General features: G+C 32.0%; 2 protein-coding genes and 1 pseudogene across 2 annotated transcripts; 1 reads left to right on the forward strand and 2 right to left on the reverse strand.

Moving 5' to 3' along the window:
* Window positions 1-4980: 4980 nt before the first annotated feature.
* Window positions 4981-15878, forward strand: LOC125833397 (calcium-dependent protein kinase 13). Its single transcript, XM_049512537.1, has 7 exons — window positions 4981-5836; window positions 8713-8856; window positions 8966-9118; window positions 12566-12681; window positions 12767-12931; window positions 14982-15212; window positions 15305-15878. Exons 1-7 carry the CDS (start codon window positions 5206-5208, stop codon window positions 15452-15454), a joined length of 1590 nt encoding a protein of 529 aa, XP_049368494.1. The 5' UTR covers window positions 4981-5205; the 3' UTR covers window positions 15455-15878.
* Window positions 15879-16846: 968 nt separating this feature from the next.
* LOC125833476 (kirola-like) lies at window positions 16847-18009 on the reverse strand. Its single transcript, XM_049512644.1, has 2 exons — window positions 17823-18009; window positions 16847-17115 (listed from the first exon to the last, which is right to left on the reverse strand). Exons 1-2 carry the CDS (start codon window positions 18007-18009, stop codon window positions 16847-16849), a joined length of 456 nt encoding a protein of 151 aa, XP_049368601.1.
* Window positions 18010-22739: 4730 nt separating this feature from the next.
* Window positions 22740-24342, reverse strand: LOC125833461 (MLP-like protein 28; annotated as a pseudogene).
* Window positions 24343-26171: the final 1829 nt, after the last annotated feature.

The following is a 26171-nucleotide window of genomic DNA, read 5'->3' on the forward strand; positions in this document are numbered from 1 at the left end:
GAAGAAGTTATTTAATAAAGGGAAAAGGGTCTGATATACCCCTCAACTTTGTCATTTAGAGCTGATATACCCCTCGTTATGAAAGTGGCTCATATATACCCCTACTTATATACAAATGGCTCACATATACCCTTTTCCTCTAACGGAAATGAAAAAAAATTAATTTTAGTTTAATTTTTTATTATTTTTTTTAAAAATATATATAATCTCATATGAGTATATTTAATTCTCCTCAAACATATTTTTTTTTTACTTTTTTTTGTTTTAATGACTAATTTAGATTTATTATTTTGATGGTCAAATTTATTTATGTTTCACTAATATTCTTGTAAAACTTATTTAGAAGACCAATTTTTTTTCTTCAAATACAAAAAATTAAATTACAATATAGACAAAAAAAATAGTTTTAAATTATAATATAGCCACAAAAAAATAGTTAAATTTTTTTTTACACTAAGGAATGAAAGAAAAAAAATAAAATAAGAATAAGAAACTCAAATAATTATAATAAAAGAAGTCAAAAAATAATTTATGTATGAAAAAGATTAAAATATACCTTGAACTTTGCTAGAAGAATCATATATACCCCTAAATGATTTTTAAGAAAATAAAAAATATAAATTTAAAACTAATTTTTTCACTTCCGTTAAATGAAGGGTCTATGTGAGCTAATTTTGTAACGGTAGGGGTATATGTGAGCCGTTTGTATAACGGTACGGGTATATATGAGCCACTTTCATAACGAGGGGCATATCAGCTCCAAATGACAAAATTGAGGGGTATATCAGACCCTTTTCCCTTTAATAAAAACCATCTTGGATATAATATGGCTATCACACCTACGTTCAACGATATTATATAGCCCTCTCGATTTATTTAATTTCATAACTTTAGTTGCCTCCTTCTACTGTCTTTGTTACATTAGATAGGTTATGGATAAGAAAGATGTTGTCTTTTGATCTGAATACTGAATGCTTAAGTCTATTTGTATTTCAACATCTGAATATACATAATTTTGTTATATGTGCATAATACATATTCAATTTAAATAAAAATTAATTAAATATTAGAAAATAATTAATAAAAGAAAATTATTATTTGATTCTGAAAATGAAATTTTTGTACTTGCAAGTGATAATGAAGATAGTTTGTAGTGGTAATGGTGGTGATAATTGTTGTTGTTAGTGGCTAATAATGATGGTATTGATAGTTATGATGGTGAAAATGGTTGATGTTAGTAGTTGATGATAGTGGCTGAAAAATGTGTGGTGGTTGGTGATGTGTTTGTAGTAGTTGGCAACTGTGCTAATAATGACTATTGGAGTTGCATATATCATTCACAATGGTATCTAGATGAGAATTTTGTTGTGCTTATATAAGTAGGAGAATTTTGTTGTGCTTATATAAGTAGGAGAATTTTATATTGGAATGATGATGTCCACATTCTTTGTAAGAATGTATTTATACATGCATGATTAATTGGGTTTAAGTGGACACATGGTCACTATCTTATTTTGTTCTCACAGTTGTTGCTTTCGATTAATGGACATTGCTTGCTAATGCATATATTCTTGATTTTGCGAGATTCAAATTCGAGGATGAATTATTTCCAAGAAGAGGGGAATGATAGCATTTGAGTTGATATACCACCATTAAAATCGATGAGCTTCAATGAAAAATCAAGAATATATTTATTATGAAAGAATTGTCCAAATTCAATCCCAAAAGAAAGAAGATTGAGCTACATGAAGCCTTAAAAGAGAACCCAAAAAGTTGAACGTTTAAAGCCAAAGTTTCCTAATTTAAAAGTTCTCTATTTTAAAGTTTCATAGTTTAAAAGTTTCCTAGTTATTACTTCCATAAAAGTAGGATTTGAATCTCATTATATTTGGGATAGGTTTTCCCTATATATAGGGGTGAATTTTATTATTTTAGAGAAGACATGATTAATATTATTTGAGATGTTTCTCTTCTTTACACATTTGAGTGTGGTGACTATGAATTTATATTACAACCTTATAAGAGTGATTCTATAGAGGTAAGATTAATTCGTTAACTTAGTAGGCATTTGGCCATGCGATACCATATCACGATATGGTATCGTGAGATGGAATCAGCGTTTGGACATGCGATTTTACACTGATTCCATCTCATGATTTCATATCATGAGAGGTGATACCATATTCTCCAAAAACCATGATATGGAATTACATGGTGATTCCATATCATGATTTGAGATATTTTAATACAATAATTGATCCATTAGTTTATATTTTGTTAAAACAACCTCACATTTATATCTACTAACCATTTGTTTCATATGTAAATAAAATTTATAATCACATCATTACTTTTTAAAATTTATTATTCTCACCGACATAAAATTTATTATTCTCATCAATATATAGTCACTTTAACTCACACCTCACGATTGTGAAACTTTTCAACATTCACTTGAAACAATTAACCGGCAGGTTAAAATAGTTGCCGAGGCAATTAGTAAGATAACACCAACATTTATACAACCAAAAAATATGACTGGTATACATTCCAAAATTCGACATAATACTCGATTTTAGCCTTGGTTTAAGGTAAAATTTCAATCACATTAATAAATTTATTTTATGGCCTTAATAAGTGCACATTTATATTTTATGTGTAAGTTATTAGTATTTAGTTACATATTTCCGCCACATGGTAACTTTAAATTACATCCTTAGAATAAATATTATTTATTTACACAAAACTGTCTCATTTACGTCACATATGCTTTTAGTAATTCTTTATAAAATGTTTTTTGGTAGATAAATATTATGTTGTTGATGCTGATTTCCGAAACACAAAAGGATTTTTAGTTCCATACAAAGGACTACGCTATCATTTGCAAGATTATCGAGGAAGTGAAAGAGAGCCTCAAAATGCCAAAGAACTATTTAATTATAGGCATTCATCTCTGCGCAATGTGATTGAACGGACTTTTGGAGCTTGGAAAAATAGATTTAGAATACTGAAACAAGGCATGAACCATTATGATATTGGTACACAAGTGAAAATTGTCATAGCTTGTGCAGTGTTACATAATTATTTGTGAAAATACCAAAGTAGTGATGAAATATTTATGGTCTATGAACATGAAGATATAGTTGCGGAGGATATTGACCAACAAATGGCGCAAAGTAACAATGTTGGTTCGTCTTCTCGGTCACATGATCGAGAAATGCAAGTTCAACGTGAGGAAATTGTTTGTAGTATGTGAGAGGATTATTTTAAAGACTAGTACACTACAATTTATGTTCAATTTTTTTTATTAAATTAAAGTTAGATAAAACAATTACTTAAGTAGAGAACAAATAACTTTGTAATAATTTATTATGTGATTTTATAATTTTTTATTTATTTGATAAGATTGAATAAAAAATTGGGGCTATTTTAATAGTTTTACAACTTATGGGATTTTTTTGTTTATAAGAAAATATACAACACAAAAATTTCATATCGCATGTCCAAACAAACCTTCAATTTCATCTCATGATTCCATATCATAATACCATATCATGATTCCATATCATGATACCATATCGCATGGCCAAACGGGCCCTTAATATCTTTGATTTCTATTAAAGTAAATTAAAGAAGGTGCTTAATCTCATACTAATAGATGTCTTTAGTTTCTTCAAAATAGGGGTATAGATCACTTTTGATCTAAGTTCTTGAATTGACTTTATAAGTATCATAATTAGTTTTAAGCCACTAATTTTGAATATTGAGAGCAATTAAGGTTCTTAGCCCTTTTCAAGATTTGAAAATTTTATTCTCGAATTTCACATATCTTCCAATTCTGTCTTTATTCTTTATAATTTCGCTTCCACATTATTTTTTTGTTTATTCAGATAATTCGATTCTTATCACAAAGCTTAGTACAAAATATTTATGGTTAACTTGGGTACCACACCTGGTATGAATTCTATTATCGGTTGGCTCAAGTACCATACTTGGTATATGTTACTATATGATTGGTCCGGATAGCATGCCTGATACATGCTTGGTTGTGTTATGTTTGTTGGTTCCCTGAGTGAATCAGATTATTTCATTGTGATGTATTTATCATGGTGGTCCATGAGTGGTTGAGTTGTTATGTTTAATGCTAGGATAGTTCTTGTGTTGATTAGATTTGCACGTTAAACACCGTGATAAGTGTCTTAAGGATTCCTGAATGGTCCGGGTTACTTGAAAGGTAAATTGAAATTAGGTATGAGTTATGTTGGTCATTTAGACATGCGTCATGTGGTTGCTAAGTTAGGTTGATGATCGGAGGTCTTGTGCATAATTTATTTGCTGGGACTGTATATGTTTGTTAAATTGATTTAGAACATTTCTGATAAAAAAAATGTATGATCAAAGCGGCCAAGGCCAGAGTGGTTGGAGTGGGGTACGTGTGGTATTTGACATACAAAGTAGGCCTGAAAAACTTTACTGTGGCATAGAAGGTAGACTAAAGCCTTAGAGTGAAAGTAAGGTTAAGTGTTTAATGGTAGAGTTGACAGCAAAATGAGGTAGAAAGATTGAAAATAAAGCTATGAGTCATGACTATTAGACCCGAGATAGTAAGAGTGGGTGGTTAAACGTTGATTTGGTAATTTTCATATTGCATGTTTTCTTTTGAATATTTATATGGTAGATTCAAATGATCGATGATGCCTATCAGTATGCGTTATTTATACTGATACTATTCTTGCTATGCCACTATCAAAGTTTAGTTGCAGGATCAATATGATTCCTTAATTCATTATTGATATGGTTTGGGAGCAATCACTAATAATCATGAAAATGTGTAAAAATAATAAACAAATTAAGCAAGGAATAAAAGTAATTACTTAAAGTAAGAGGAGGATGTTAGTGATATCAGCAAAGTAAAAGGACTTTTTTTATAAATTTTCCAAATATATATTTTTTTTAAAAACGAAAAAAGCTTTCACATTACAAAGCGTCTGAGACGTTATCGTACACACCAGTCCACTGATTGCATTCTCAGTCCCTCTTTTTTCTTCCTTTTTCCATCTCCGGCAGCTCAGTTTTGCTCACTCCGGCAGCTCAGTTTTGCTCACTCCGGCAGCTCAGCTCTGCTTACTCCGGCAGAGTTCTAGGGTTTCAAACTTCCAAATCATGCGAAACTAAAGCTAGAAGTTGTTAGTGTTAGGGTTTGCAATGGGGAACTGTTGCAGATCTCCGGCAGCGGTTGCTAGAGAAGATGTGAAGTCCTCTAACTACTCCGGAAATGATCACGGAAGGAAAGATAAGTACAGTGCTGGAAACAAGCAGAAACCGATCACTGTTTTAACTGATGTTAAAAAGGAGAATGTTGAGGAAAGGTATTTGGTAGATAGAGAGTTAGGAAGGGGAGAATTCGGGATAACATACCTTTGTATAGATCGTAGCAGTAGGGAACTTTTGGCTTGTAAGTCGATTTCGAAACGGAAGTTACGAACAGCAGTGGATGTGGAGGATGTAAGGAGAGAAGTGGCAATTATGAAGCATTTGCCACAGAATTCAAGTATTGTGAGTTTTAAGGAAGCGTGTGAGGATGAAAATGCGGTTCATTTGGTGATGGAACTATGTGAAGGTGGTGAGCTGTTTGATAGGATCGTTGCTAGGGGGCATTATACTGAACGAGCAGCTGCTGCTGTTACACGGACGATTGTGGAGGTTGTGCAGCTTTGTCACAAACATGGAGTGATTCATAGGGATTTGAAGCCCGAGAACTTTTTGTTTGCTAATAAGAAGGAAAATTCACCTCTTAAAGCAATTGATTTTGGCTTGTCAATCTTCTTCAAGCCAGGTAAAAAAGAAAACTTTAATTGGTCTACAATAACACAAGCAAATGCATGTAGTTTATCTTACAATTTCTTGCTGTTAGCCCAGATTGGTTTTATGTTCTTTGTTTTATGATGTTAGGGAATGTAGATTTATACAACTTAGATAGATTGTAAAATTTTCCTGTGTAAATATGCCATAATCAGGAGAGTTCTCTGGATTAGAACCAAAAGAATAAAGATTATATCTGCAATTAGGACAATTTACCAGGGCAATGGTATAATTTTGTCTACTGATGTGCTCCCAGGCTGGGAATGGTAGTAAGTTATCTCCTCATGTGTCCATAGGGCTATGGTTCAGTGGTAGGAAAATGCATGAGGTGTGGTTTAGGCGCATATCACGGGTTGGAACCTGTGAGCACAAATGGAGTTGGACTAGATTTACAGGGGTTTCTGGTCACAATATATAAATAGTTTAAGTTATCTACTGATGTTACATACTTTTATAGGAAGACGAAATGTGCAGGTGAGTTCAGGTATTGGTTCCTGATAAAGGGGTCATTTCTGTGTAGGCCTTATTACTTCTACGTGACCTCAGATATAATTTGGTGGATCCTATCTTATATATAAAGTTCCAACGGTTTGCTGTGTAGAACAAACAAAGATTGCTGATAGGCTTGAAAGAAGTTATATTTAGTTGATGCTGGAGAAAAAGTAGCATCATCTCGCTCTTTTTATACCCTAACTCTATTAGCACAACTTATGTGATGAGCTAGCTCTATTAGTACTACTTACTAGCGGGAAAAATGGTAGATTCACTTTGTCTAATACTCATTGAACTCACTGGCTCTATAGAGGAGGAAGTCTGTTTTGATATAGGATTAAGCAGAGGGGATAAATATTTTACTGAACAAAGAAGGGACTAATGTATGCCTCTCCGTATTTATTCTTGTGAAAGAATATTGTTTCTTCCAACAGCCCCCTGATGCACTTTAGCCTTGAAATTAATTGTATCATGTTGGGATCATTGCACTTCATTGTGTATTACAGTTCGTGTGTTAAGACTTAAGAGTTTGAATCTCAGTGAGATGAGATATTCTCTACTTCTTCATTTAGTTCCGGTTGATAATTCTTTTGTTAATTGCAAAAGACAAAGGAGTAACGATTTACTAATTGGAGTGCTAATATCATTGTCAAGTTGCAAGTTGAACTTGTGACAAGGGTTTGACTTAACCTACATGAGAGAATTGCATTTGAGCTGATTTTGCAAACTGTTGGTGAGCTGTTTCATGATCAATTGATTGGTGGAAGGGTCTTGTAGATGACTATATTCTAGTAAAAATATACTCTGCAGAACATTTCTGTCAACTTACCTAAAACAATGCCCACTTGATTTCTATGTGAATTCCGTCATATTCTGGTACTTCCAGTGTAAGACCAAACTTACTGTCTAACTGTAGTTTGGATTAGACAAACTTCAAGTTTCGCCCCTTAAGAAGTGGTATTAGACAGGAATTTTGGTGCCAAGATACAAACAATTTGGATATCTAGGCATAGGCCAATAGATGAAGATGTAACACGTGAGAGTTAGAATAGGATGACTTAAATGGAGGTAGGTTATGGGAAATTGTGCAATAGGAATCTGTAAAAGTTAAAAGGCAAGTTCTATAGTACAATTGTCAGTCCAGTAATCTTACATGGGAGAGAAAGTTGAGCCTCTTAGCTTAACATGCTTGCTAGATGGAAAGTTACAAAGTACGGGTTAATAAGGATGTGTGATTATATAAGATTACACAAGATTAGAAATGATTTAAATCTGACAGAAGGTATAGGCCGAACATAGAATAAAATGATGTCCCTTTAAGGACATTCAATGAAAAAGATAAAAGGATTAAATAAGAAAAGGTCATTTGAGACCCTGTGATCATTCTGTTGTACTTACCATCCGGCATTTAGAAGTCAATGTAGGATGATTCACATAGAAAGAGACTTGCCGACGACCAAATTAGTTTAGAAGCTATTTCTTCTTCCTCCTTAGATTTGAAAAGTCTTAGTTGTCTATTTCCATGTATATTTTATAGATTTTTCTTTCCTTTTCGTTTAATATTTGGGAAACAAGAGATCAGGTACTAGCTAAATATAGGATCGAGGTTTCATATTTTTTTCTCCCCTACAAAAGTAGACAGTTCTTCCTTTGTAAAGGACATCCTTACTATTACTCAAATTCATCTTCAGCCTTTGGGTTTCATTCAAATAGTTTAGTATAGTTTTGTTTGACTTGACAAACATCTGCAGGGGTTCTTAGTTGCATAATAATGCTAACTCAGATGACCCTTCGGGGTGGCCCAGGTGTTTGGGCTTAGGACTTCCATGTTGGAGGTCTCAAGTTCGAAACCCCTTGCCATCGAAAGCATAAGGTTTGCCTTCTGGGTTGAGCTCGTCGCACCGGGCTTGCCTAGTGCGGGTTACATTTCCTGTGTGGTTTGCGAGCTATTGCATAGGAGTGGGAGTTTTACCTTGTGCGCACCCAAAGGATAGCGGCTGCGGGTTTCCCTTGTCATATAAAAAAATGCTAACTCAGATGCTTACTTAAAAAGGAAAAGGGTGAAGCTAATTTTGATATCTAATGAATATCTAACCAGATGTTTGTTTCTCTGTACTTCCCTTTGTAGGGAAGTAGGAAAAAAGAAATAGCTTAGATAACTAGATAACAAATTCAGATCCAATCAGCAAGGCACACGGTCTTGGACTCTTAACCTTGTGGTACAAATAACTGCTCGGTTTCCTTATTGTTTGGTACTTTGGGCTCGTCTTTGCACTATTTCTGACCTATTCAATTGTTATCGTTGCTTATCTTAACTTCACATATTGCTAATATTTAACGTTTGATTTTATTTTTTAGGTGAGAAGTTCTCTGAAATAGTTGGAAGTCCATATTATATGGCTCCTGAGGTGCTCAAACGAAACTATGGACCAGAAATAGATATATGGAGTGCAGGAGTCATTTTATATATTTTGTTATGTGGGGTTCCTCCCTTTTGGGCCGGTAAACTCTCTTCCTGCAGATTTGATTCTCCTTTCTGTCCCCCATGCTTCATATGTAGCATTCTCAGATACCACTCTGTCATTTTATTGAAGTGAATCTGTTCATACAGAATCTGAACAAGGTGTTGCCCAAGCCATTTTACGTGGGGCAATAGATTTCAAGCGGGAACCCTGGCCAAGTATTTCAGAAGGTGCTAAAAATCTTGTCAGGCAAATGTTAGAGGCAGATCCAAAGCTTCGACTGACTGCAAAGCAAGTACTTGGTATGCTATGTTTCGCAGATGCTTATTAATTATTTGTGGGAAAATCCTTGCCTTTATCGAATATAAATAGATTATAGAACTACTGTATAGCCTAATTAGGCAAGAATCAGCTCTCCCATGTGCTTTGCACATGCTGTAAGACATTCATGCGTTTTATATACTCTACCCATTCCAATATATCTGACATAGTTGGAATCGTTACAGATTTTAAGAAAGAAATGATGACTTTTGAAATCTATGGTCTAAATATGGCTATAAAACTTTTGAAACTTGTGACCTTAAACATGCCATAACATTTTTGTGGGTCTTAAAGCTTCTCAGTACGGTAAAATGGAAACGGTAACTTAATTCTTCCCAAGTTTAGAATTGTGTCGTACTTTTTGTAACAAATTTCAAAGGAATGTGAGTCACATAAACTAGAACGGAGGGAGTGTTAGTTAGACAGGCTGAATAGATGACTGTAGAAGGGTTGGTATGTGAGGCATAAGATCACGCCTAGTAAAAACTCCTGCAACTGCATCAACAGGCTAATGATAAGGTAGTTGAGAAAATCGTACAGCACTTCTATTCCGTGATTTGTTCTCTAACTGTAGCTAAAACTATTGAAAGCATATGATGACACCTAATAACAAAATCCAGTTATGGCATCAACACGCTAATGATCAACCGGTTGAGATAATAGCACACTTCTTCTAAGTAATTTTACCCTCTGAAATTGTACCTAAAACTAGTAAGCATCATTCAGATGCGAAAGAGGGTGCTGTTACCTTCTCTCTACATCTTGGGCGAGCTGTATATATGTATGAGAATATAGATGTAAATTGGCCCATTCAGGATAGTACTGATGAATACAACTGTTTTCTTTTAATTTTACATGAGCCCTCCTTTATAATCTTCATTAGAAATTGTTAGATCAATGTTTTTCTTTTGGGAATCTAGTATCACCACATGTTCACATTTAACACAAACCTCAATATTGAGTAATGTTGAATGTGTATGTTGATTAATCATTTTCTAGGTGCCTTTACTTTTGTAATGTTTAGTTGTATGATTTGTGATCATATAATGAGTCTTCCTAGCGTTATAGGCACTAGAACTTATCTTATCAAAACTTTCTAATGGTTTCATTCCTTTTTCTTGCTAAATTTTTGTTTGTGAGATTTGTGTATTGGCTTCCAAGTACCACACAAAATAAAGGCAGATGAAACGGCTGGCAAATCAAGTATCGTTGATTTTTTGTATTTCTTTGTTGTTCTGAAGCGCAAGATGTATATATGTATTGGTAGCAATGATGAGGTGTATAGTACAACCAATCCCTTACATGGCGTTATCCTTATGGAAAAACCTAGGCAATAGTCCAACCTTTGAAGAGACTTGCAAGCTCCATTAAGTGGTCAAATCCTTCAAAATTCCTGAGCTTGAAGTAAATTTAGTGCAATTTAGCTTCTCCTTACAGCCATACCCCAATTCTAATCAGATCAAAATGTGAATTCCCATTCTTTGTTGGATGTCATGTGATTGGTTCTATGGTTATGTTGGAAAGAGTGGTAGGACTCTGATAGCCATCGGAGGATTAAACTTCTCAATAAGCTCAAACTTCCACTTGCCATCATGAGCATTTATTAAATCGGACATCCTAGCATTCTTGAGCTTTGTGGAGCTGCAATGCTTAAAGGAAATTTGTTGTGGAAGTCATGGGTCCTCCATGACAATGGTTGGACAAAATAAAGGAAATGGTACATTGAACCACAATAAACCTGTAAGATTTGGGATGATGAAGGATTAAGAAAAGGAAAAAGCATGGGTACAGCCATGCTATGTTGCTCGGACTCTTCAAAAATGTCGACGGGTGCGTGTCGGATCCTCCAAAAACAGTGTAGTTTTGAAGGATCTGACACGGGTGCGGCAACATTTTTGGAGAGTCCAAGCTACTTAGCAGCCATGTGGATCCAGTAGAACAGAGAAAAATATGATCTTTGATGGATTAGTTGACAAAAGAAAAAAACCTATTCAGCTTTCTCAAGGTTAAGTGTACTGTTTGATTTGAACAGCCAGCAAAAAGAAGAAGTTCTCTGTTAAAAGTTGTTGCAGCATGCTGATAAGGGAAACAGTTCACTGGGATAATACTGACCTTGGAAGATGATTTGGAAGACTAAAGCTCCTGTTAAGGTAGCATGGATGGATTGCAACCTAGGGGACATGTGCAACTCAAAATAATCTTTAGAAGAGAGGCTTTACTATGTGTAACAGATGCTATTTTTGTGAAGAACAGCAGAAAACAGTTGAGAACACTTGGGGGTCTTTTGGTAGAGTGTATTAAAAATAATAATGCATGCATTAGCTTTGTGAATTACTAGTACCTTGTTTGGTACTCTTTTCCGATCTTTTGTTTTCTCCGAAACAGAACCCCTTTTATTATTGCATCAACGGAATACATAGTTTAAACATATCTTTTGCATCCTGGATGATCCAACTTGGGAAAAACTTCTCCCAAGAGATTTCCTTCGTACATTCTATTGTGTATTAAGGTGTGTATTGCTAATACAATGGATTTCTAGGTATTAGCAATGCAATGGTTTTAATGCATGCATTAACTCAATTAAAGACCCAATTGCCCTTCAATACCTTTTTTTTATATCTTTTCCATAATAGTGAAGGGTATCTCTGTAAATAATTTTTTTAATGCAATGCATTCTATTTTTAATGCATCAAACCAAACAATGCATAAAAATAATCTATGTATAATTAATGCAAGCATAACTAATACATACATTGCTAATGCAAGCATTACCAATACACTTTATTTAGCATTATTTCTATACACTCTACCAAACGACCCCTTACTTCGCTATTGCAGATTCTCTAGTTAATGTTGGGAACTTTTTCTAAACATTTGTGGCATCTCATGGGTGATGTCTGTTAGGGATCTGTTAGAAAGCTGGCAAGTTCAATGGGTTCCTAGTGGGCTTAAACAGATTTGGAAGACTATCCCACTCTGCATCTTCTGGGCCATCTGGCTGGCAAGGAACGATGGCTTGTTTTGAAGGGTATAGAGATCACTTTTCTAGAGTTAAAAATAAGTGTCTACATAATCTGTAATTCTGGTGTGATAGCAATATGTTAGTTAATCTAGATCAGTACATGAATTTTCTCGAGTTAGCTAGAAAAGAGTTGCAGATTGTCTGGTCAGGTTCTGTTTTGATTCTTGTATCCTTCTTGGTACTGTTTCAATAATACTTTACTCCTTATCACCCAAAAAAAAAAAAGAAGAAGAAATGGTGGCAATTCATATTTCCTTAGCAAGACCTACTAAGGTCTTTCTTGTATTAAGATTTATTTTGGATGCTTGGTGATTTCTTTGGTTTATATCAATCACCTGTCATTACAACAGAAAGCCTATCTTATGCCTCCTGGTTTTTATGAATTGAACAAGTTTTCTTCTTGTAGAGCACCCTTGGCTTCAAAATGCTAAGAAGGCTCCAAATGTCCCCCTTGGAGATGTTGTGAGGTCGAGGCTTAAGCAGTTTTCGATGATGAATAGGTTTAAGAGGAAAGCTCTGAGGGTGGGTTCATTTATCTGATGCTCTTTTTATCTTTATGTAGCTTTTGCACTTCTTGGACCATTAAAAGGTGTATGTCCAAATGCAGGTGATTGCTGATTTCTTGTCTAATGAAGAAGTTGAAGATCTCAAAGAAATGTTTAACAAGATAGATACTAATAATGATGGCATTGTTTCAGTCGAAGAACTTAAAGTAGGACTAAAGCTCAACTCCCAGCTGGCAGAATCTGAAGTACAGATGCTTATTGAAGCCGTGAGTCCACCTGCTTATTTCTTGATGTAAAATTTGTCCTGAATTTCCCACTTTTTCCTGAGGTTGACATATATCAGATGCTTCTTAGTATCTGTTAATATCATGGGAGAATGTGTTTTCTGGTATAGATGGTGATACCATCTGCATCGGTTGGTATCTCACATGAAAATTTTAAAATTCATAAATAAGTGAAGTTTCCATAACTAGGATATTTTCTACTGACTTGGGAACAACCGAAGTAAAGTATCGAGTTGGAACTGGGAGCTGGGGGGGCGGGGGGACTAGGGGAAAAGTAAGTTCTGAGAGATTATGCTCATACTCGATGAATTCTTACCTTCTCTCCTTGAAATGTTTATATCTGATTGAATATGAAGAATCCTCCATTTTTCTATACTTCTACTGTGTTTAATTTGTGTCTGCAAGCGAGTTCTTTGCATTTTGCACTCCTAACATACACCATTTTTTATTTGTACCTTATCCTCCCATTTCTTACATTTTACCCTCTAATCTATTAGTGGTCGTTTGGTAGAATATATAAGAATAATGCAAAATATAGTGTATTAGTAATGTTTGCATTAGTAATGCTTGTATTAGTTATGCTGAGATTTCTATTATGCAGTGTTTGGTTTGGTGTACTAAAAATATCATGCATTGCATAATTTTTTTTGTTCACAAAAATACCCTCCACAAATATAGTGGAAAGGATGTGGAAATTTTTTTGAGGGACAATTTGTCTTAAAGCATGCTATTGCATGCATTAAGAATCCATTGCATTACTAATGCATAGAAATCCATGGTATTAGTTATACACTCCTCAATAAACAATAGAGTATATTACTAATACAAGCATTAGTAATACATATGTTGAGAAAGTGTACCAAACAAGGTACTAGTAATACACAAAGCTAATGCATGCATTGTTTTCTCCAATACACTCTACCAAACGACTCCTTAGTTTCTTTACAAAACCACATAAGAGTTCATTTGGTAAAGGATGAAGGAATTACATTCTTAAACTTTATAGGGTAAAAAGAGTATTCATTGTACTCCACTAATAACACAAATCTCTCTCTGCTTTCCATTGTAGTTTTCATCTAGTTCTCTTCACCAATTCTGCAATAAATTTTTTAAAATCCAGCAGCTTCAGATCTTACTGAAAAACTAAAACCCTTTACTAGCCCTGTGCTTCTCTACTCCTGCACGGAATTTCATACTCAAATTAAAGAAGGAATATATAAATTTTTTGAGTTTTAAATGCAAAGGCCTGAGCATACCTCAAATTTACCTCGTCCTCCTACTAAGCTTTGTCCTATTTTTTGTTAAAGCTAGAAAAACAGAGCTTTGTTTAGTTGAGACCAACCCCATCGCATGAAGTCATGCTTCTGCACTATGGGAGCGCATCACTGTAGGAACATGCATGCGCTTATGTTGAAGTTTAGATTTTTATTCTAGTCAATGATGAATTGATACATTCCTCTTTGCAAGTTAAAGATTAAAAAGGAAAAATAAATAGGGAAACCCTCAGTTATTGGAACTGTTTGAAGATGAACAGGATGTGAATTATCACTAATCAAGTGCTTTTTAATGTGACTGAATTTAGAAACAAAGCACATCTTGCTAAGCCTATATCCTATTTACCTTCAAGGCTTTTACAAAATGAACACTTGTAATTTTGCAAAGAGATAAATAGATTAGGTTTATTATAAAAAAAATATTGAATAGGTTGCACTATGAAAATATAGTGCCTACTTGGGGGTTCAAAATGCAAATAACTCTCTTGCAGTCACTGTCTTTGGCACTCTTTAATATCTGCTAGTTAGTTGATGTTGCTGGTTGGAATAAGCATGCAGTCCTATTATTATTTTTTGTTTTCTTATGTAGTTCATTGCACATTATATCATTGAAGCATCCTCAATGGTCAAGTTACTTGGATATATTTCACAGAATGCCCTCTATTATATTCCCCACTTCCATCCCCCAACCCAAAAATAAAGAAATGGAAAACTAAGTTAGAAAGCAGTGAACATGGAATTTACTTTGTTTCCTACAGATTGATACTAATGGCAAAGGGACCCTGGATTATGGGGAATTTATAGCCGTTTCACTCCATCTTCAAAGGATGGCTAATGATGAACATTTGCACAAAGCTTTCTCCTATTTTGACAAGGATGGAAATGGTTACATTGAGCCTGATGAGCTTCGGGATGCCTTGATGGAGGATGGAGCAGATGACTGCACCAATATGGCAAATGACATTTTCCAGGAGGTTGATACGGACAAGGTGAACATGCGGCAGACGAAAAAAGCCTCTGCTACTAACATGTACTTATCTTGGGATGGTATTTCCCTCATCTTCTGTTTATATGAATGCAGGATGGGCACATCAGCTTTGAAGAATTTGCAGCCATGATGAAAACTGGGACAGACTGGAGAAAGGCATCTCGACATTATTCAAGAGGGAGATTCAATAGTCTCAGTGTGAAGCTAATGAAGGATGGTTCAATTAATTTGGGGAATGAGTAAGGTTGTCATACTTTACTGTTTCATTCATCAAAATCAAGTTTTATATCAGTGTATCCTTGATCTCTTCCCATTGTTTTATGATATTCTTGGCTTGTCAGTATTCCGAAGTGACGACTTCATCTGGGTAAACATTTGAAACACAGAGTGTATCCTCCTATCCTCTTCCTGTTGACATTTTTTCCTTGTTCCAAATTTTTGTACAAAAAATATTTTCTTGTTTCACTGTCGTTGGTGTCTATTATTAGGAGCTAACATACATGGAAGTATGCTAAGCTCAAATGGCTTTTCTTTTATCCCTTTTTCTCCAATCCTCAATTTCGTAGGTGATTTGTATGTACTATCGCCGTTTTAGGCACTGTTTCTGTTGGCTCTAAACCTGCATTTGTGTTAATTTGTATTTCTTGCAGAAAACTTGGGCCTGTTTTTCTTCTTGTTTTAATTTCTTTTTGGGGTGTTCTATTAATTATTGTTGTTTGGATTATGGAATTACTAGTCTTAGAACATAAAATAGTTCTTTTTCTATTATAGCGTACTCCCATTTTATGCTTCAGAATTTAATATTTGAAAAAGGAAAAAGGGCTTTGCCAAATCTTTTGCGTGCTGAACTATTGCTGTGTTTTAACTGAGTGACCAAATTCCCTGATGTCCTTAGCTCTAATCTAATGGCTTTTACTTTGTACAAATTGTCAACAAAAAGAAGTGAATATGGTCGATTTTTACATTTATTGGATTGAAATCTTAATATATAAATATAACCATCTAGTATTTGAACCTATTTGTAAAGATTAATTCAGAATCGTGTCATGTAATACTCGAACTTGAAACATATGATGATTAAAATCTTATATCTTCCTAATATATATTATTTCTAATTTCTGATCTAACATTGTCAACAAAAGAAGCGGATTTCCCAATGAAATTAATATATATTACTCCTAGTAATTTATTGTTACTGGCAATGTTTCAAAGGGATTTCCCATTGAAATTTATAAAAATGCTAGTAATAATAATGACATACTAAAATGTATCAAAAATGGAGGAAGAAAGAGGACTGAAGGCTTGATTCACAAAATCAAACCAAACAAATAAAATTTGTTCTTGAAGAAAAGAAAATAAAAAACTATACAATATTTCATGAGAACACAACAAAGCAAATTACATCTTTATGAGATATACAAAAATCAACAAACACAACCACTTAAAAATTCTTAAACTTGAGCAAGCACCACTTTCATAGAGAACATGAAACTCTCTTTATTCTCAACAAACCATAGATATCACCTATGTACAGGTTGTACAGACTCTCTATAAATGATGTTGTACTCGTATTGAATTCTCTCAAAATACACACACCCGTCCATATTTTTTAAAGAGTCTGAGCAACATAAGATATTATTGGTTGACATGATGAGCGTCGACATCTTTAGTCAAATTAACGGCCATTTGCAAATAAGAAAAAGGTTCTGAAACGTCTTCATTCTGTTTCTCATATTGGATCGTCCATATAACCAAGTTGTTTTCTTCTTCATTTTCAATATGAAGAGTTACTTTGAAAGCCTTGTATTGCTCTATTAAATTACCTTCAAATATGTTGTATGTCACTAACCTTTTTTCCTCATCTATGTCTTCAATAGACACCTTCACAACCTTCTCTTGCCCCTCTACATTTAACGCAAAAAAAAAAAAAAGGATTTTTAAATTGAGAATATAAATAAATAAATATCATGGATAATTTCAGAGACCTCCCTTCAGGTTTAGCTCTATAATACGGTTTAAGGTATCACACTTACCTCCTTTATTTTGACTTTTTTGTAACCATTCTTTAAATCTATTTAAAATAAATATAAATCAATTACGATATGATAATTTTTTCCTTTCTTTATCTTAATTTCTTCGTATTAATATTAAAAACATGACTTATTTCTTCATATTGATTTATTTTTAAAGTATTTATTTAATAAGTATTTTTTAATAATATGGATCAATATGAAGAAATTAATATAAAGATGGAAAAATTTGTTAAATTATAATTAATTTATATTTATTTTAAATAGGTTTAAAGAATGATTTTAAAAAATCAAAATAAGGGAGGTATGTGTAATATCGATAATCACATGAGAGACAAGTGTCATAGAGCGAAACCTCAAGAGATATATTTGAAATTATCCCTAAATATTATTACCTGCCCAAAGAAAAGTAAAATTCTCGTTATAGTACCTCACACAAAGAATATCTCTAGATCATATGTTTATATATGCCTGAATTATTTTCCATCTTAGTTCTCCTTTAAACCCTTCGATACTGATGTGACAAAAAACAAATACACTCTTTGATCAATTAAAAGATCGAAGTGATTATAAAATATTACCGACAGTAAAATTGCAGTTGATAACGGCGTCAAGGGTACCCCAATTTCCTTCATGCAAATCGATAGCTTGAATAGTTTGTGGTGCAACATTTGGTAAATGGTGTGGTTTGTTCTTAAACATTTCATGAAACAAATCCTTACAACCTTTGATCTCTGTTTGTGATATCAATTTTCCTTTCAAACCCATTTTTTTTCACTTATTATATTTATTTGATAGAAATAGTAGTATTGTTGGAAATATTTGATGGATAAAGAATCAGAAATAAAAGTCCTTAAATAGTTGCATTTTGGGGGATGGTCAACCCCTCTACAATTTTGTGCCAATATAGATTATTACAATTATTTTCTCCAATAAGTTGTGGATTTATATTATAGTGACAACTTAGATTTATTTAAACGTGTGATTTCTTGATTTGGCAATAAAATATGATGGCCATGACAATTTAATTAGTATATTATTAACAAACTAAATGTATATAATTGAAGCTTACACTTGTTCTCGGACATAAAAATCTACATACTTTTTTCAGGAAAAAGGCTCAAATATATCATTGAACTTTGAGAAAAGATTTATTTATACCATTTGTTAAAAGTTTAACTCATATATGTCTTTTCGTTTGAGAAAATAGTCATCCATGTCATTTATTAATTGAAATGACATAGATAACCCAAACTTTAAATGAATGACATAGATAAGCATTTTCTCAAAATTCGATGACATATTTTAGTCTTTTCCCAAACTTGTTTTTGTTTGATATAATAGATGGGAGCAGTTTGAAAAAAAAAATCACATTTTACTTAGTCCCGTCTAATATTTGATTAGCTCGAAAAAAAAAATCACATTTTACTTCGTCACATCCATTTTAATTTTTTCCTCATACATTTTGTAGTCTGTTTTTAAGAAGATTATCTTTTTCTTTTGATAATTTTTTTAATTCTAACTCTTCAAAGGAAATGTTAATATCATAAGTAAGAAGAAGTTGTCATGTGTGATGAAGAATAATTAATTAATTAGCAACTTCATCATATATCCATTTTAATTTTTTGTCTTACTTTTTGTAGTCTGTTTTAAAAAAGATTATCTATTTCTTTTGATAATTTTTTAATTCAAACCCTTCACAGAATATGTTAATATCAAAAGATTAAAAAACATTTTAATACATTCCACATATCTTTAGTTTAAGATCACAAGATTAAAAAATATTCTCTATATTCTTAAAATTTATGCTAAATCAAAATCAACAATGCAACATATCTCATGAGTATCAAATCAGAATTAGATAAACAAATTAAAATAAACGGAGTGCAGGATCTCGATGACAATGAAACCATACAAAACTATACTTGAGGATAATATTATATGGGGTGATAATGACATTTATTTCTCCACTTTATTTTTATGTTGTCACGCAAACGAAGAGGTGACCCGGTAACTATACTTTTAACATTTTTTGAAAACATTTTTTCATATCTTAAATAAGTTTCTAGTTTGATTTTTCATATGGGAGAAAACTTTGAAGATTTTTAGTTTACTTCTAGTCAGTGACGCAAAATTAAATTTTTGTTAAGTTAATATTTAAATTTTAAAAATAAATAATTTGTTTTTAATATATAAATATATCGACTCAATTTTGTATTTATGAATGGAATCACTTAGAATTATTTTTTTTAAATTGAGATTTTCATGAAGAAGATTAGTGAAGTAGCCTTTCTTACTGGACAACCGTTAGGTTACTACGGTTCATGGTCACAGTTCTCGCTGTCCCATCACTATATAGTGTGGTTGGCGACTTTGAAGGCTTATCCGCTACGAAGCACCCGTTTGTTGATTATGCCCTTCTTGGTGATGATATCCTAATCACCGACAAGAAGGTGGCCAATCAGTATCATTCAAAATTTAGATTTATTGATATCATGTCATTTATAAATTAAAATTCACACATATTATAAGAAAAAGGCAGGTACCGAAAGAATGTGTATGCAATTATCCCTTGGGCATCCTTAAGATTTTTTTAGTGTTCAATATTTAATAAATATGTAAAAATATTAATATTTATTATATGTAATTTTTTTTTTTTAATGTAGAGAGTTCAATTGATCACCTTATGTTGTCATACCTTTGACATTGCTTCTAATCTAGTCCTAGATCATGTTTTTATAAGCTAAGGTTAGGAGATAATTTTACATATTTAATTATATATTAAAGTAATAAATTATGAGTTCTCATCATCCATGTTTAAAGTGGAAACATCAAGAGTAGACTAAAAGAATATTGCTTGTTCAAAAAAATGAATGAGAGTAATATATCTTATTTATGCTCTGACTTTCATAGCCAAAAAAATAATCTAAAATTATTATCTTCTTGTTAATTAGGCAAATCTATATTTTTATTTATCTTAGATCCTGAGAAGATATCATATTTCCTCAATCTTCTCTAATTCATTCTTTATCTAGTCAATTTATTCGCGTTTTACATGGTCACATATATCTTTTCTTATGTAAATTTAATTATAAAAATGTAAGAATATTTTATAATATAAAAAATTAAAAACAAATTTATTGTGAGACGTACAGAAGAAGAAAAATTAGTTAACAAATTTAATAGGAAAAATACAGAAGTATAAATAATTTAAACAAAAAGTTCTTGCAAAAATGAATTATTGATCATTTGGTTAAAAATAAATAATGTTTTTATTAGTAATTGTATTTAGATGTAGTTTTTATTCATAATGTAATTTTTTAAAATGTTAAATAGTTAAAAGACTTTATACATTTTTAAATGCTTATTATATCTGAATTTTGAATCTCGATCAAATAATCAGGTTATGCACTTCACTAAATTTGAGTGCATCTTTATTGATAGGTTCTATCTTTAAGGACACAAACAAATGTAAATAATAAGTATATACATTTATATAACCAGATTTGAAGGAAGATATATATATATATATATATATATATATATACATATATATACTATTAGGAATAAGGATTTCAAAGACCCTATCTCAAAGACATTCCCTTCAAATAATTTGAAGAGGAGAAGATTTTACGATAAATGATAATTTTAAATTGGCTCACCTATGTCATTATCAGTGAATGGGACTCACTCGATACAATTGCTGGCTAAACTATCGCAAGTATACCATTGAGTGAGGGCTGTATAGGGATAAAATAGATGTGACACTTGATCATATTGAATGATGACATGTGGAAGGGAACAAGATTAATAAAATTAACGTCAGAAGTGATCAATCTTAAAGAAGAAAAATAGATCGAACATAACCTTAACAATGGACCAAGGCTTGGACATACGAAGAAAGAATCATAAAAGGATGCTAGCCGTGATGAAATTGACCTAGAGGTAACGTTGGGCGTTACTCTTTTACTCTTAAATGATATTTAATCAATTATTTATCACGAGTTAAGAGATTAGCTATCAAACCCTAAAAATCCATTCCTATGAAAGTTGACAAACTATATCATATGGTACATCATCAAATTCTCATTATTGAATACTTGAATTTCTCGCTCTATCAATATCGATATTCGTTCATGGCTTTAAATATTCATATAAAGATCGTTTGGAGAGATCTTAGTTGAAAATATTGTTGGAATAAGGCCAACACAAATTATATGTGAGACCTTAATTAACTTTACTTGCTTTCATAGTTGTTCTTTTTTGGGATAAAAGGTTAAGGATGATCTTTCAAAGGGTTTTCCAATTGAAATTTATGAAAATTATAGTAATAATAAGAAAAAATTACATAAAGAAGGCAAATATGTGATATATTTTACTATACACAACTCTACCTAGTCTAAAAGAATTATGATTCATAACTATAGTTAAAATTTTATAGCAAATTTCTATCTCCTATCTCCCTCGCCTCTCTCCTCTCTCTCTATCCTCTCTCATCTCTCTCTCTCGTCATTTCCTTTCTCTCTTTGTAATACATATACAAATGGTAATACGTCAATAATACAAATACAAATGGTAACACAAATACACATGGTGCCATATAAATATAATACACAAGGTGACAAATGAATACAAATATTTTTTTTTATGAATTACAACAACGATACAATTGTATTTCTCGATACAAATTGTATTTGGATACAAATTGTATTCGTTAATATATTTGATACAATTGATTTGCATCAACAAATTATATACAATAAGTCTTTGATACAAATATATTCATTGATATAAATCAATTGTATTCGTGATACTATTATCTGTCTGATATACAATTATCGATCAGATATACAAATCAATTGTATCTCTCACACCTCTCTCTCCCAGATCTCGCTCTCCACTCTTCTCCCTCTCCCTCTCCCTCCCCCAATCTCACACGTCTCTCTCCTCCTTCTAGTAGCTAGTTTTATTTTATACAAATCAATTATATTAATTATATTCGTGATACAATATCAATCAGATATACAAATCAATTGTGTGTCTTTCCCTGATATCGTTCGCCTCTCTCTTTCCTCTCTCAATCTCTCTCGTATATCTCCTCCTTCTAACGTGTAGCTACGAATCGTTATTAAACAAACTATAGCAAAGAACCATTTTATATTTCTACTCTTAGCTATTTTTGAAATTTCCTCCGATGACATAAAATCTTACCAAAACAGAGAGGACTAAAAATTCAACTTACTTTAATCACAAAGTCAAATCAAATAAATAAATTTTGTTCTTCAAGAAACGAAATAGTACAATTTATTTCATGAAAATACAACAAAGCAAATTACATCTTTATGGGAAACACAAACATCAACAAGCAACCACCTCTTTCAAAGAGAACATGGAAATCCATTATTCACAACATATTACTTGGATTCTTCAAAAACATACTATTGAAGAATCTACACACACTTGTCCATATATTTGAAGAGTCTGAATAACATAGAATATTACTGGTTGACATGATGGGTGTCAACATCTTTGGTTAGATTAGTGGCTAATTGCAAATAAGAGAAGGGTTCTGGAATGTCTTCATTTTGCTTTTCATATTCAATAGTCCATATAACCAAGCTGTTATCTCCTTCATTCTCAATATGAATAGTTGCTTTGAAGGCCTTGTATTCCTCTATCAAATGACCTTCAAATGCCTTGAATGTCACTAACCTTTTTTCCTTGTTTATCTCGTCAATAATCACCTTTACAACCTTCTCATCCCCCTCTATTTTTGTGAAGAAAAAAAAGAAGTAAAATTAGGTTATGTCTATAAAAAACATTTACACCACGTAGTCATATACACCATTTATACACTATTATACATATTTATATAAGGTTGATATATTGTGTTGTGTATATATAATTGTATATATAATTACCATTAATTGGATTATCCCCCCCCCCCCCCCCCCCATATAACTTTTTATAATATTATATTAGGTTACATGACAAAAGTTTTATGTTGGGTTTTTATATTTTTCCATTTATTAATTAACACAATCGGAATATAAATAAATATTATTACAGGCCGAAATATAAATAAATATGTTAGACGGTATATTTTTTTAGATTTTTCCATCTTTTTACTTATATGGCGAATAATACTCTACAAGGAATATATTCAAACCATCCTTTATTTGAACGCTTTATTTAGTGTATATCTAAATTATTTTTGGATTTTTATCTAAAATAATAGAGTTTAATTTTATTTTTTGTTTAGATGCAATAGCTATTTATTGTAACCATGTATTTCTTCTTTCTTTCGGGTCAAATTTATTTTAAAACACATTTGCTAGCTAGAGCCTAATGTTTTAGCCAAATAAATTTTTTTATTCAAAATAATCGAGTTCTAGTTGTTTATTTCTTTTGATTTATCTATAGAAGTAATGACAGATTATTTTTGTGTATTTCTTATTTGTTTTCAGTCCAAATTTGTAATTTTTTTGCTTAAACTCCATTATTTTTAGTTAAATACATTTGAAAAAAATATTCAGCCTAAATCATAAAGTTTCAGCCAAGAGGTAACAAAATATATTTTATTTTATTTTAAAAAAGGCCCAATAGGAGCCGTATTTGACAGGTCTTAATAATTAATAAGTCCGTAATTAGAATAATAAGAGTAAATCCAGGGAAAAAATAAGTAAAAATGACACCTTTTTTTTCAAAAATAAAATAAAATAAAATATTTTGAAGTAAACCTTCCTTAGGACTATTGGACTAATGCTTACTTAATGATTAGGCTAATTGGGAAGAAGAAAATAATTTTCCTATATACTAATTTGTAAATAGAGAAATTGTCATAAATAGTCATGGACTAGAATAAATAATGGTGAACATACGGTTAAATTAAAATAAGTGATTAAAAAATGTTACCGATAGTATAATTTCAGTTAACAACGGAGCCAACAGTACCCAATCTCCTTCATGTAGATCAACAGCTTGAATAGTTTGTGGTACAACAGTTGGAAGATGGTGTGGTGTTTCACAAAACATTTCATGAAATAAATCCTTACAACCTTTTATCTCTGTTTTTGAAATCAACTTTCCTTTCAAACCCATTTTTTAAATAAAATAAATGATTATATAATATAGAAATAAAAGTATTTAATTGGAAAAAATTGATGAATAATGAATCAGAAATGGAAGTCTTTATATAGTTGCACTTTGGGGCATAAATTATTACAATTATTATCTCCAAGTTGAGTATTTATTTATATAAATAATAATAATAATAATAATTATACGAGCAACTTTCACACATAGCAAACATAAAAATTATATTTGTATGTTATAGCTATAGTTTGTATAATTGCGCTCTATAGCAAATTTTATGTTTGCTATGGAGCTTTTGATTTGTATAATTCGCTACAAACATCCCATTTTATACAAATTGTTTAGTTTTGTATAAATTCATTTATACATTGTAATTTGTATAATAAAGTCAGTTTTTATATAATTACAAGTGTATAGGACGAAAATGTATGTATTTGTATTTGTATATACACTTTTCTCTCGCTTTATACAAACAAAAACACATTTTATACCGAAATGTATAAAATGGCTAATTGTATACATAAAATAGCTAATTGTATATCGAATCAGATGGCAAAAAAAGGGAATGTTTGCTGCAAATTACAATTAAAATAAATTATGGCTATAGCATTTAATTTAAATTAATAATTTACTATTTCATACAATTTTCCCTAATAATAATGGTGACAACTTAGATTTGTTGAGACGTGGTTTCGTGATTCTGTAATCAATATGATGACTATGACAATTGAATTATTGTATTAGAAAACTGTTAGCGTGAGCATTTTAATATTATAAAAGTACGCTTTTTTGCTCTATTGATTGTTGGTCATCTGATTCTCCTTTAAGTGGCTGAGTAATGCCAATTGTTATTTGGCTTAAATGCCATTATTCATGGTGATAAACGTTCCACTGAACGTTGTGAATTATGGTGGTTGTGCAGTTCTTCATTTTTGCACGTTAGTGGCATTGGATGTCCTCACATTATTTCACTCATTATTTCTCATTATTCTTTGTAACATATGTAACCTCTAGGCCATTTATCTCCACTATTTACTATCCATTATCTTCCTATTCATTGCTAGGAAGACTTTTCTACTTAAATCTTCTCAATGTTTCTTATGTGTTATATGAGAAGAATCCTAATAAAGTTGATGACACCTCCATGGATGATGATGAACTTATTTCTCATCATGAGAACGTGGAAAAGTATGATGGTGAAGAGGCAAGGGGCCAAGATGCACTTTTACAAAAAGAAGAGAGCAACATCACAACAAAGGTAAATTTAATTACTTCAAATAATGCTACTCTTGAAACTCACAAAAATACTTCTTTGAAGCCTAAGAAGAAAAAAATTAAGAAAAATAATAGTAGACCTCCTAAGAAAAATAATGGTGAAAATAATCAAGCCCAAAATCAACAAGTTCAAGATAAGGGACCGTGCTTTGTTTGTGACAAGAGTGGGCATATTGCTCGATTTTGCAGATTCCAAAAACGTGTTCCTAACCTTCAGAAAAACGTTATCGAAGAACCTTTTGTGGCGGTGATTACCGACATAAACATGGTTGAGAGTGTTGATGGATGGTGGGCTGATTCTGGTTCAAACCGTCACGTCTGTTATGACAAAGATTGGTTTGAAAAATATACTCATTTTGAGGAGCCCAAAACCATCATACTTGGTGATTCTCACAAAACTCAAGTGCTTGGAACGGGAGATGGCGAATTATGTTTTACTTTTGGAAGAGTATTAACTTTGAAAGATATACTCTATACTCTTTCCATGAGAAAAAAATTGATGTCTAGTTTTATTCTTAATAAAGCAGTCTTTAAACAAATTATTGAGTCTGATCAATATG

The sequence above is a fragment of the Solanum verrucosum genome, unplaced genomic scaffold (assembly GCF_900185275.1).
Source record: "Solanum verrucosum unplaced genomic scaffold, falcon-dt-bn FXZP01000142.1, whole genome shotgun sequence".
In the NCBI taxonomy this organism is placed as follows: Eukaryota; Viridiplantae; Streptophyta; class Magnoliopsida; order Solanales; family Solanaceae; genus Solanum; species Solanum verrucosum.